This window comes from Homarus americanus, unplaced genomic scaffold (assembly GCF_018991925.1).
Source record: "Homarus americanus isolate GMGI-L3 unplaced genomic scaffold, GMGI_Hamer_2.0 scaffold52512, whole genome shotgun sequence".
Lineage (NCBI taxonomy): Eukaryota > Metazoa > Arthropoda > Malacostraca > Decapoda > Nephropidae > Homarus > Homarus americanus.
In genome coordinates this window covers 13244665-13259497 of record NW_024735442.1, presented here as the reverse complement: position 1 = coordinate 13259497, position 14833 = coordinate 13244665, and the positions used below count along the sequence as shown (strand labels likewise).

The 14833-nt window shown below is 42.3% G+C and overlaps 1 protein-coding gene across 5 annotated transcripts in view; it reads left to right on the top strand.

Moving 5' to 3' along the window:
- Nucleotides 1-8913: 8913 nt before the first annotated feature.
- The window catches only part of LOC121871027 (alpha-2-macroglobulin-P-like), a 52497-nt gene continuing 46577 nt past the window's right edge, over nucleotides 8914-14833 (top strand). For all 5 annotated transcript variants that reach the window (XM_042373086.1, XM_042373084.1, XM_042373083.1 and 2 more), the window contains exon 1: nucleotides 8914-9000. In XM_042373086.1, coding sequence (XP_042229020.1) covers nucleotides 8939-9000 — 62 coding nt within the window. In that variant the 5' untranslated portion in view covers nucleotides 8914-8938. The remainder of the gene's footprint in view (nucleotides 9001-14833) is intronic.

Sequence of the window (14833 nt, the reverse complement as noted above, 5' to 3'; positions counted from 1 at the left end):
GGAGTTTTATCACTAAAATGCCACTTAAACCCCCAACACAAGCACTTCCATACACCTGCTGTTCCGCACAACTAAACTGGTTTTCGTTGATGTCTTACTGAGACAACAGGTATGCATCACTGAACTAAACATCCCATAAGTAACACATCAAGTTAAATCATGTAACAAAAACAATAGGGATTTAGTAACTGTAAACATAAAAAATATTTTCGTTAATATAAATAACCAGACAATATTAATATTACACTTGTAATGATTGTTTATCAGACCATAGCTTACAGCCCAGAGAAGAACAGCATATATAACAGTGAGTAGAGGCGCTGGTGTACACCCATGTAAGTTGACCCACCCTTCGTAATTAAAGTGAGATTAAGATCTGACCCAGCAGAGGTCACTGTCACAATGAAACAGTTCTCACCGCCGCTTGATTAGTCAAACCGGCGTCATGACCTTGTTAACTCAAGAAACTACACTCCAGCCTGCACCACGCACCTGTTCGAACACAGCTGTCTCGACACACCCAGTTTAGTGTTAATTAGTGACGACATCTGCCGGCTTGACTGCCAATATAAGGGGCCAACAGCTTCTTTCAAGACAGACTGGGAGAGACAACTCAGAGGAAGACGGAGTCACTCTCGTCACTAGTCGTGGTCGGGAGGGAGACTTCCTCCCCAGCTAGCAGAGTCTCCCACAGGAGACAAAGTCCAGCAGCACCTGCAGACATTCCCCACCCGCTGGGCCTCCCTTAGGTCACACTTGACTTACAGTATTGTCAGAGCGATCCATAGGATGAGTTACTTACGGTGGGAAGTGTATCCATTTCATGCTTGTGTCCAGGAGTCATTGTCTAGTAACGTAAATATAATGATCTATTAATGTGTCCGTGCCATTTACTTAACTAATAAATAGCTGTACCTTCAAAGTGGTGTTTAGAAGATTCCCCCTAAGAATATAGTATCGGTTAAATAACTTATCGGCCACGCTACAACTTTCCTCACTTTACAATCCTACAACTATAAATTCTTACTTTACTTGTACTCTATTTTACCCTCACTGCTCACTTATTACAAAGAGAATGTTATTTACTTTAAGATTTCTATATGATATAAAAAGAATCTGTGTATATTAAATTAATTTAAATAAATATAAAATCTAATATAAGATCTTCGTTCCTATGTCATTTATTCCTGCGAATTTGGCCAGGAAATACAGTAGAAGCTGTCGTTTCGTCGGGCCATATCTGTTGGCCACAAATATTAAACGGAACCAGTACAGTGAACCCTAACTTTACGCGGTTAATTGAACCCACGGCGGCCCACGTAAAGTGAACAACATAACATATGGGATTAATTGAAATAGAGACCGGGCCGACCCCCAAACTCCACTTTTTCCCGACACAATACGTACGTTTTACTAAAAATAACATCTTAACTTTATGATGGTATTCACACATACATAATATAGAAGGGAACAATCAATAAGAGAATAATAAACTGAAGGTTAGGTTAGAAAAAACAAGGTTGGGGTTAACACTTATGTTAGTAGAAGAGATGGGTTGGGGTAGGGGAATGGAGGCTGGTTCCGAGGCAGAGGGCAGGCTACTGGCCCTCAGGTGAGTCTTCATCGGTGTCATCCACACTTACTAGTGCCTCCCTGACAAATCCCTCAAAGTCATCATCACTGTCTCTGCCTCTGCCACTATCTCTGGCTTGGGATGGCTGTGGTGGGTTGCGGGAGAAGAACTCTGTTATGCTTTGCTGACGGCTGGTGTTTATGTTGTCGTGATAAACCTTGATGTAGGGCTCCATAGTCTGCAACAGCTGGGTAGTGAAGATTTCATACCTGTTAGCGTCGGAAAGGAGGAGCTTGACTTTCTCAATACACTCGATGGCACCCCTTACATTACTATGGATAAGCGGCGTTCTTCTTGGGATGACGCACCACCTGCCTCTTCACTGACGTCATCATCTACCATCTCGTCGGTAGTCACATCAGGATCCCTTATCACCTCCAGGATGTCGTCGTTGGTAGTCTCGGAGAAGCCTGCAGCTGTAACACACTGCGCAGCTTTTCTGGCAAGGTCCACTGCTACTGCAACAGTCTGAACCTCACCAGTCACAGATTTACTCTGCCTAACACCCGGAATGCCTTGCAACACGTCTCCATGCGTGACGAACAGTTGCTACAGACAGCTGATCCCATGCCTCCACCAAGAAGTTCACAGCTTTCTTGACGTTGAATGTTCTCCAGAATTGTTTCAAAAGTACTTCTTGCTCTGCCAACTGTTGATCCTCGTCTTCTTCGCTCTTGCTATCGGTGTTGGTGTCACTCAGGTTACGCAACTCTTCCTTGGTGTTGATGTAGTCGTTCAGGAGCTTGAATTTTTTAGCAGAGAATGCAGCTTTTACATTACAGATCAATTCTTGATCCATGGGCTGTATTATAGACGTAGTGTTAGGAGGAAGGAAGACCACTTTTACGTTGGGGTGACGATCTAACAGTAGGGGCGAGTGTCCTGGTGCATTGTCAAGCAGCAACAAAATCTTGAATGGCACATTCTGTTGCTCACAGAATTTCTTCACATAGGGAACGAAAGTTATCAAACCAGGAGAGGGACAGAGTAGAGAACATCCACGCCTTACGTGCGGTCAGCCAGTGGACATTTAGCTTGGTCATGTCCATGCTCTTGTAGGCGTGCGGCTTGCATGCTGTGTGGATCACCGATAACTTGAGCTTATAGGTACCGGAGGCATTGGTGGTAAACAGGACGGTGATGCGCTCCTGCAACTTCCGGCCCCGACACTTGCTGGCATTCTTCACAACGAAGGTCTTGGAAGGTAGCTTTTTCCAAAAAAGACCAGATTCGTCCATGTTAAACACCTGGTCGTCGGTGTACTGTCCTTCCTCCATAATCTCACGTAAAAACGGAGGAAATTCCCTAGCCGCAACACGGTCAGCACTAGCTTCTTCACCACCAATGTTGATATTGGTGATCTTGTTCCTCTTCTTAAACCTCTGTAACCACCCAGAGGAAGCATTAAAGGGTTTGGGCTCTGTAATTCCCATCTTTCGTGACACTGCAGCATACAGTTCACGTGCGTACTCCTTAACTGAGCGCATGTCCACCGCCATGTTCTGTCGCGCCTGACGCACCAAGTAGCTCACAAGTAATTTTTCCGTCTTGAGAAGCACCTGGTTGTGGAAATACTTGATCATAGAAGCACCTGTAGACTTTGTGATGTTCATGTGCTCCTTTATCTTGGCTGCATCCTTCTTAATTGTCCTGATAGTTGATTCGTTAACACCATGCTGGCATGCGAGATCAACCCGTCTTGTTCCTTTCTCCAACTCTTGTATGATCTTATATTTAATTTCGTAGCTTAAAGAACGTCGTGTCTTCTTTGGCTTAGGGCGGCTGGGTCCAGGTAATGCAAGGTTTCTTTGTGGTGGTGGTGGTGGTCCGGTGGAAGCCATTCTTATGGAACAATGGATACCGATATACACGGTGTAGCCGGGAGGGGTGTAACTGACGCAGGTAGGTCAAGGGGCTTGAACGCTCCCGCGGCGGGGCACGTCATAGTACATTAAACCAATCACAGCTAGCGGGGAGGGAGGTAAGGATGCTTTGCCCAATCACAGTCCGCTACGTCATGTGACGTCACCGATAACGCAACAAAGACATACACTGCGCAACCTACTTGCGCCGCTTACACAACATGGCGGATGGCGGGAGGTTTGGATCCAAAAATGGCGCGGCGCGAGAGGACCGCCAGCTGCTCTCAGCGTAAAGGGGTACACACACCGCGGAAAGTGAGCGTTCCGTGTTCGGCAGGGTACCGCGTAAACGTGGAAACGCATAAAGTGGGACCGCGTAAAGCGAGGGTTGACTGTATACTACAACCTGGCAAGACTAGGCCTTGGCCCAACCCTTGGAGGTATAAAGGGCCTGACCCTCGGAAATGTTTTCAGGTTTGAAATGGCCAAGAACAACTAGGTTTAGGTTCTTTCTGATAGCGCTGCTTGTATTAACCCCACGATACTTTTATTAGAGCTAGGTTAGTTTAGCAAGGATCAGGTGAGAAATGTATTTATTTTTATTTTATCTTGAAATTAGTTAAGAATTAGATTACGTTAGGTTAGGTCCCCATTGCTTATATTATGTCAACTTTTACTTTTACTTTTATCCTCTTCGCCACTGATCGGCTTGTTAGCCGCTTGGGCGATCGGTCACGTCTCTTTTCCTTTATATTCTTCACCAAAAGGTCGGCTCGCTAGCCGCCCGGGCGATCGGTCACGTCTCTGTCACGCACTGTTGGCAAATACTGGGCATGCACCGGCTCCTGAATGTACCTGAACCCGCTCCAGTGTTGGTCAAGTCTTCCCTTGAAAGAGCTCACACTCGGTGCCGTCACAACACTGTCTGGTAGATTGTTCCAAGAGTTTACAACCCTCACTCCGAAAAAGTTTGCCCTCACGGTTTTCCGGACTTGCGGCTTCTTCAATCTTGAGCTGTGACCCCTTGTGGGGCGAGCGTCCGCCAGCTCCAAGTAAGGACACTCAACTGAGTAGTGCCCCCTGAGATGCTTATAAACCTCAACTAGGTCCCCCCTTGCCCATCTGTAGTATAAGCTAGGCAAGTTCAGGCGCTCCAATCTCTCAGGGTAGCTGAGATGCCGAAGTGCAGGCACCAGTTTGGTGGCCCTCCTTTGAACATTTTCAACCAACTGACAGTCCCTAGCATATCTCGGGGACCAGATGGGGTGACAGTACTCCAGATGGGGAAGCACTTCACTCCTGAAGATCGTCACGAGGGACGGACCGTCTAGATATCTGAACGACCTTCTTATAAGACCCAATAATTTATTTGCCTGATTTACCTTCTTCTCACAATGGCCCGAGAACTTCAGCTCATTGTCAACATACACACCTAGGTCCTTCTCACACACAGTCTCAACTAGTACATTTTCTTCATCCCGTTGGGACATATGGTACGCCTCCTTACCGTTGATACGCCCCAGGTGCATCCTCTTACACTTCGTGACATTGAATCTCAGCAGCCATTCCTTCGACCATTCCTGGAGCCCACAGAGGTCCTTCTGCAGCTCTTCACAGTCCGCTTGGTTCTTAATTTCCCGAAATAACTTGGCGTCATCGGCAAACATTTGTATGGAGGAGTGTACAACGTCAGGCATATCATTTATGAAACAAACAAACAACAGCGGGCCCAATACACTACCCTGCGGTACCCCACTTGTTACAGGTACAGATGACGATTTCGTGCCAATAATCACCACACATTGCTTGCAGTCATGTAGAAAGTCTTCTATCCACGCTAGGACATTTCCCCGAATTCCGTACCCTTCCAGTTTGATTTTCAGCCTTTCGTGGGGTACACTGTCGAAAGCCTTGGCAAAATCTAGGTAAATATTGTCGATATTACCACCCCGTTCTAGAATATGGGTCCAAATATCCAATACCTTGAGCAATTGTGTCAAGCAAGAGCGCCCCGGCATAAAACCGTGTTGGCAATCTTTTACAAGGTTGTTTCGTAGTAGATGTTCCATCGCTGCATCTCTGATAATACTCTCAAGTACTTTACATATTATGCTGGTCAGGCTCACCGGTCTATAGTTGTTCGTGGAGTGCCTATCGCCCTTCTTGAAGATAGGACTCACATAAGCCACTTTCCATTCACTGGGGACCATTTGTTCATCCAGGCATTTACAAAACAGAATCTTCAGGGGCTCTGCAAGCTCGTTGCACAGCTCCCTTAGCACTCTAGGATGCACCATGTCAGGTCCAGGACTCTTATGGACCTTTAGCCTGGACAGTTTATTTCTAATACCCTCTTCTGTGAACACAATGTGGGTCAGTGCTGTGTCGAACCGTCTGTCAAAATAACTTGCATTATGTTGAGTTAGGTTACTTTAACAATAGTTCGGTCAAAAGAATGCTAAATATACTGTATATTTTTACATTGCATTTAGCTAAGAATTACGTTACATTAGGTTGGATTTAGTGTGGGTTAAAAATCAATATTGTTTATATTTTTCTCCAAAAATTTTCATTTAAGTTGTAGCAAATTTATCTTTATTTTAATTGAATTACCTGAAAATTAGACATCCCAGCTTAAATCACCTGATTAATAAACACCCTAATGCAACCTGGGGGATAGTTTAGGTAAGGTTAGGTTAGCTTGTTCAATCATCAGGTAAAATTGTAGCGTGCTGTATGTGGCTAGTTGTCAAATTTCAATATGTTTGTCTATTTTCTCTTTGAAAGGCTCACATACATATGTACATGTGAGAGATCTCACACTCAGGATGGAGGTAAGAAGTGAAACTAACAATAGCTTGTGGGGTATTTAATTTGTGTTCACACTCAGGATGGGCTGGAGAAAGGAAACTCGCGATGTGCTCTCTGTATACATGTTGTATTGGATGTACAATGCAGCTGGGAAATGGCAGCGTGGTTACAAGCGTGATGTAGAGAGAGCTGGTTGGTGAGGATGCTCAGAGGACAGCTTGTGGGTCGCCATGCTCGCCGGCGGGAGCGAGGGCCGCCAGGCAGCGGCGGAGGAGGTGTTGCTGGCTGTTTGGTGTAGGTAGGAAGAGAGTTGGTCACCACGAGGTCAGGTCTTAAATAGCGGCGGTAGGGGTGGCTTAGTAGTTGACCTCCGTGATGTAAGGCGGCGCTGGTTGACCTAGACCACGAGGCACACACTGTGGAATTCGCGGGGTCGGCTACTCAGCGACAAACAGCCAGGGTTGCCAACTCGGATTTTCAAATGTCGCTAGGCTGGTACCTAAAAGTAGCTAAATGTCGCTAAATCTTCCATGGAAAGTCGCTAGCTATTATTCTCCCCATCAGTAATTTGATGCAAATTATATTTTCATAATGCCGACTACAATGGACGGAGTATAAATAAAATGCATTATGTAAAAATAAAAATATTATATTTTTTAAAGTTTAATGTGCACACTTAGCCTACCTATTATTCAATAGTAATTGCATCCCAGTCCTCTTCGTAGTCGTCGGCAGTGTGAACAACTGTAGAGCTGGAAGCATGTGAAGTGCTTGGTTCAGGTTCTCTTGTAACTGTATGCCTCCACAGTCCCTATCTTTCTTAAAATATCACTAGGAAGTTCATAACTTGCACAACAGGTGTTCTGTCTTTTTAACCCATACTTTATTGTAAGAATTGCCTTTAATGTCGATAGTTTCATTTTGTTGCGCAATTTTGATTTCACAAAGTTCATATTACTAAATGTGCGCTCTACATCTGCGTTTGAATGCGGAAGAGATAAGGCAGCGAGTGCAATTTCAGCCAGATCATGGTAAGGGTTTTCACCTGTCGCATCTCTGTAATTTGTCACTTCTGACCACAATTTTAGGGTGTTAGATGTTTCTGTCCAGATTGTGTGATGCAGTTTTTTCCACTGGAAATCAATCTTGGTAAGGGTGCTGGAATCTTCTGTAAATAAGTGTGCCAAACCAAGTATATCTGATTTAATAGGCTTCAAGCATTCATCGGCACTCAGAAAATAAATAGACTGCAGCACACGAATGTTGTCAGGTAAGCGTTGACGAAGTTGTTTTATGAGTTCAACCCGTTCAAATGCATTGTCCCTATAACCCCGTTGCTATATATTATGGCTCGAAATTAGGAAAACCGAGTTTTCATGGACAGTCCAAAAGTATCCAGAAAGTCGCTAGATTTCTGTGGATATCTCTAGATTTGCGACAAGTCGCAAATCGCTCTAAAATGTCGCTAGAAAAAAACAAAAAGCTCTAGATCTAGCTACAAAGTCGCTAAGTTGGCAACTCTGCAAACAGCGTTTGCAGGGGAGAAATCCACTACAAGAGTATCCACTATAGTCTCGCCAATAGAAAGGGAACCTTTCCTCTTACATGTATAAAGAATTTTTTTTTATCCTTAAGATTTCACTATAATTTAAGTTCAGCAAAATCTTGTGTTTTCTTTTGAGGAGTTGTAATGTTTCACTTTAATCCCAGTTGAAAATGATTTTCCTACTCGGGTTCAGAGGCTTCGAATACGTGTCTGAACTAATCTAATGTCAGGGAAGAGCAAGGAATATAGAGAAAGGAACTATAACCCCCCGCACATCAGTGTAGATGCGATAACGGTAAAAAGTTAATGCCGTGGGAAAAAGTCAGATGGTGCTTTCAATACGCTTTATAATGCAATCGATTATGTTTGAATTTCAGAAAAAATATGAGTTATTAGTTAAATATTGCTCAGTGAAAGGGGCAATTAAAATACTGTAGAAGAACGATACCATCACGGCTGGTGCGAAACTCAAAAGGCTGTGTGGGAACTGGAAATCTCCCACCAAGCCTTTTCAGTTTGGTACTGGGGTATACGAAGCCAGGCACTTGGGCAGCGAGCACAATTTTGTAGTGCACAACATGCACACGCAAAGAATTTTTTCCTTTACAGCCATTAAAGACTGATATAATTTGCCTAACTATATAAAATCCAGTTAATTTTATATTTATAATTTCCTCCATTTATCCGTTTACTATCCGGTCATGTAGTCCGTCTGTTCCTTGATACAGTATCTTGGTATGCAGTTTTACACTATAAGTTTTCTCTAATTTATTTTCTAGTAAAACTGTTATGCAATGTATATGCACATAGATTAACAAAAGGTGTAAAATCAAGATGTTTATTAGTTTAATAATGTAAATATGAGAATCAGATTCTGCAAATTTCCGCCATTTAACGATATCTGCGGAAGACTCAGCACGGTAATATAACAAAAAGAGGTTCGAATCCGTCCTCCATGGTTCAAACAAAGACTCACTTATATAGTCTTTGGTTCAAACTACATATTATGAACTACCGAGAAGTCTTCGGGGCACACCGAGTCGACTTGTGTTAGTCCACGTCCACTAGCCAAGCTCAGCCGTTGTCATGGCGGGGACTGCGTTGCTAATACTATCCATGTTCTGTGTGCTCTTCGACTTTACTAGTGGGTGAGTACTTGTTGCAATTTCACTTCGGTAAAACAGCAGTTTCAATACCAATTTGTTTTTGACCAGAAATCTAGGTGTTTCCAATGGTATTTGGCGTGATTCATTTGAATTTGACCTTCATTTCCGTCGGAATGGAGTCGTTTTTTAGTTCTCACCCGGCTCCCGCTTCCCCTCCAACAATCTTGGGAGTGAAACTGAAGCAATAATACCACCTAACCAACCAAAGAAACCTATCTAACCTTACCAAACTTCCTAACAGGGGGGGGCATATTAAACAAAGGGTAAATTAGCATTATCAGCCCCAACTACTGTTGGATCATAAATATTTGTTTTCGTGTTAAATGGTCTATTCATACAAATTTGACATTCATTTCCGTCGGAAACGAGTATTTTTTAGTACCCCCCCATAGACCCTAACCTAACCCACCAAAAAACCTACATAACTTTCTAGCCGTCCTCGCCATATTAAACAGAAGTACCTTTGATATCTGGTACCAATGAAAGCAACTTTGTTGATTCATTATGGTGTAATTTTGTGTGTGTACACAGAGCGTACTGTACTCAGGCCAGGCTGGTCAGCTGTAAACAAACACACGACACGCGATGACGTCAGATTTACATTAATTTCTTGCATGAATTTGCGATCTTGGTTAATATCCATTTGCGACGGAAGTGTTATTAGAAAAAGTTGTTCCTGTTGAAGAGCTATAACTAATGAATACAAAATTGTACTAACATACCCTGTAGTTGGGGGGCTTAATTTTGATTATTATTTTTTATTATAAATTTTATTGAATATGAATTATTATTATTAAATTTTTGCCCCCCAGGCCCTGATGTGGGTTAGTGACCTGTTCCTGGGTGGGCCAATACCTGTAAAAAAAATCTAAATTTGTTGAAAATTACAGTTTCACTACCAATTGGTTTTGACCAGAAATTTTGGTATTTTCCCTATGGTATTTGGTGAGCTTCATTCGAATTTTACCTCCATTTCCGTTGGAAATGGGTCGGTTTTAAGTTCTCACACCCCCCCCCGGTTTTAAGTTCTCACACCCTTCCAGTCATCTTTTACTTTTTACTTTTTCCTTTTCGCCACTGATCGGCTCGTTAGCCGCTTGGGCGATCGGTCACATCTCTGATTACTTTTCATTTTCAATTATCCTCTTCACCAAAAGATCGGCTTGCTAGCTGCCCGGGCGATCGGTCACGTCTCTGCCATGCACTGTTGGCAAATATTGGGCATGCACCGGCTCCTAATGTACCAGAACCCGCTCCATTGTTGGTCAAGTCTTGTCTTGAAAGAGCTCGCACTCGGTGCCTTCACAACACTGGTAGATTGTTCCAAGAGTTTACAACCCTCACTCCGAAAAAGTTTGCCCTCAGTTTTTTGGACTTGCGGCTTCTTCAATCTTGAGCTGTGACCCCTTGTGGGATGAGCGTCCGCCAGCTCCAAGTAAGGACACTCGACTGAGCAGTGCCCCCTGAGATGCTTATACACCTCAACTCGGTCACCCCTTGCCCGTCTGTAATATAAGCGAGGTAAGTTCAGGTGTTCCAATCTCTCAGGGTAGCTGAGGTACCGAAGTGCCGGCACCAGTCTGGTGGCCTTCCTTTGAACATTTTCAACCAACTAACAGTCTCTAGCATATCTCGGGGACCAGACGGGGTGACAGTACTCCAGATGGGGAAGCACTTCACTCTTGAAGATCGTTACGAGGGACGGACCGTCTAGATATCTGAACGACCTTCTTATAAGACCCAATAATTTACTTGCTTGGTTTACCTTCTTCTCGCAATGGCCCGAGAACTTTAGCTCATTGTCAACATACACACTTAGGTCCTTCTCACATTGTCTCAACTAGTGCAGTTTCTTCGTCCCGTTGGGACATAAGATACGCCTCCTTACCGTTGGTACGCCCCAGGTGCATCCTCTTACATTTCGTGACATTGAATCTTGGCAGCCATTTCTTCGACCATTCCTGGAGCCCACAGAAGTCCTTCTGCAGCTCTTCACAGTCAGCTTGGTTCTTTATTTCCCGAAATAACTTAGTGTCATCGGCAAACATTTGTATTTAGGAGTGTATGGAGTGAAACGGCAATAATACCTTCACTTCTACAGATGGAGTACTGCTGTACATGAATGTAAATGTAAACAAGAGTTCCCTTATGGGAAAATTTTCACTTGTTGCCATATTACAAAATCGAAGTTGAAAGTGATTTTCAGATAGTTTCGGATGTGTCCGATGTGTGTAGTGAACAAACTTGACCTTCCTTTTTGGCGCAAATCAATAGTTTCTGGGATAAGCCCCCACCGTCTCAAAATCTAGAGATTTGCTATAAAATTAAGATGAAAAGTGTTCATAACACCAAAAACCATTGGAAAAACCTACCGGGGGCCTTTCACAGTCGTTCGATATTATGTGTGTACCGCTACGTCGTTCGATGTTCTGTTTGTTTTTTGCTGTTACGGGGAATAACCCTGTAGTGGATTCCTCCCCTACAAGTGCCGTTTGTCGCCGAGTAGCCGAACCTTCTCGAATTCCCCAGCCTACGCCTCCAGTGCTGCCTGACGGAGTGGGGGTCAACTATCAACCCACGCCTACCCACGCCTTATAAGACCTGACACCGCTGTGACCAGCCTCTTTCTACTTACTGCCACCAGCAAGCAACACCACCTCCTCCGCGCCAGCCTGACGGCTCCTGCTCCCGCCGGCGACCTTGGCGTCCCCCAAGCCGTGTGTCCTCCTCTGAGCACCCTCACCAACCAGCTCTCTCTACTCAACGCTTGTTACCATGCTGCCTACCCAGCACCAAGCTGCATTGTACATCCAATACATTATGTATACAGAGAGCACATAGTGAGTTTCTTCTCCATCCCATCCTGGTGTGAACCCATCTCACTCCCCACAAATGGTGACCCCGGAGATTCGCACTCACACAGGATGGAGGAAAACGATCACTCTCCAGCCTTCAAGCAACACGGAAGACTGGCTTATCCACTCAGGGGCAGCTCTCATCGGCTCTACAACCTGTCTCTCAGCAGGTTAGACACCTAGAGCAGCTCTGCTACTCTAAGCAGACAGCCGCTCTCTTCCTGCCCCAAGCATCACGTCCACCGACCCCAAAACACCCGTCCTGCCTCCAGACGCCGTCCCCGGCCCAGCAGTACCCCCTGCCGCTCCTACTGACGCAGAACCCACACCCTCTTTCTCCCCCAGGTACCCCCTGCTACTGTCCTGCACCCTACTGCTGTCGTGCACCCTGCTGCTGTCATGCACCCTGCTGCTGTCATGGACCCTCTTCCTGACTCACAGCCCCTGCTCCTGACTCATACCCACACACCACAGCAGGCGCATCTGAGGACTCTGTACCTGCCGCGAGGGAAGCACAACATTCATCGCCTCCACAACCCTCCTTCCTCTTTTCTCCCACAGATCTCGTGCATCTAGACAGTTGGCCCCCCCCTAGCAGCCGTACCATCCACGCCCTCGCCGTTATGTCTCGCATGTGGCATGCACCGCCCGTTCTGCCTCTCAGGTGGCACGCAACCCTGCCAGCCTCCCGCTGCGCCGGAGAAGGGTATTGTAGTGGATTCCTCCCCTACAAGTGCCATTTGTCGCGGAGTAGCTGAACCTTCTCGAATTCCCCAGCCTACGCTTCCAGCGCTGCCTACGGAGGTGGGCTGAACTATCAACCCACGCCTACCCCTCGCCTTATAAGACCTGACACCGCTGTGACCAGCCTCTTTCTATCTACTGCCACCGGCAGCCCGCCGCCCACCTCCTCCGCGCCAACCTGGCGGCTCCCGCTCCTGCCGGTGACCTTGGCGTCCCTCAGCTGCGAGTCATCCTCTGGGCACCTCCACCAACCAGCTCTTACTCAACACTTGTTACCATGCTGCCTACCCAGCAACAAGCTGCATTGTATCCATGCCAATATGTATAACAAACGCAATTGCGAGTTTCCTTTCTCCATCCCATCCTGAGTGTGAACCAATATCTCATAAACCCACAACCCAACCGGGCACAGGTCATCGACCCACAACAGTTTCAGGGGCGAAATACTAAAAAGAAATATATATATATATATACTATATATATACAGTACTATATATATACTATATATATGTATATATATATATATATATATATATATATATATATATATATAATTGTATATATATATATATATAGTATATATATATATATATATAATTATATATATATATATATATATATATTAAAATATATATATATATATATATATATATATAATAATATGTAATTAATATATATATATATATATATATATATATTAATATATATATATATATATATGTGTGTGTATATGTATGTATGTGTATGTTATATATATATATATATATGTGTATATGTATATATTATATATATATATATATTATATATTATATATTATATATATGTGTGTGTGTGTGTAAAAATGTTAATGTGTATATGTGTGTGTGTATCAATATATATATATATATATATATAATAATAATATATTATATATATATATATGTTTGTGCATCAATTAAGTGAAAGTCGTTATAACAACAACAACATATATTAAATCATGATAAATGTGAAAATATATTAGAGTGAAGTGCAAATGTGTGTGTGTGTGTGTATATATATATATATATATATATATATATATATATATGTATGTATATATATATATATATATATATATATATATATATATATATATATATATATATATATATATATATATATATATATATATATATATATATATAATAACAATATATATATGTATATATATATATGTATATATTTATATGTATATATATGTATATATACATATGTGTATATATATGTGTATATATGTATATGTATATATATGTATGTGTGTATGTGTGTGTGTATGTGTGTGTGTTCATATATATATATATATGTATATATATATATGTGTGTATATAATATATAATATGTATATGTGTATTGATAATATTGTCACGCTCTGTGTATGTGTGTGTGTGTATGTGTGTGTGTATGTGTGTGTGTGTGTGTGTATATATATGTGTGTGTGTGTGTGTGTGTAAATAATATGTTGTGTGTATGTGTATAATATGTGTGTGTACATGTGTGTATATGTATATGTGTGTGTGTGTGTGTGTGTGTGTGTGTATGTGTGTGTATGTATGTATGTGTGTGTGTATGTATGTGTGTATGTGTATATATGTATGTATGTATATGTGTGTAGCATATGTATATATATATGTGTATATATATGTGTATATATATATGTGTATGTATATGTATATATATATATGTGTGTATGTGTATATATATATATATATATATATATATATGTATATATGTGTATATATATGTGTATATATGTGTGTATATGTGTGTGTGTATATGTATATATGTGTATATATGTATGTATATATATATATATATATATTTATATATGTATATATGTATATATATGTATGTATATATATATATATATATATATATATATTTATGTATGTATATATATATATATATGTATATGTATATATATATATAATGTGTATATATGTAATATGTGTGTATATATATGTATGTGTGTGTGTGTGTGTGTGTGTGTGTGTGTATATATATGTGTGTGTGTGTGTGTGTGTGTGTATATTGTCATGTGTGTGTGTGTGTGTGTGTGTGTGTGTGTTGTGTGTATATCAGTGTGTGTGTGTGTGTGTGTGTGTGTGTGTGTGTGTGTGTGTGTGTGTGTGTGTGGTGTGTGTGTGTGTGTGTGTGTGTAATATGTGTAATATGTGTCAATAACCAACAACATAACAATA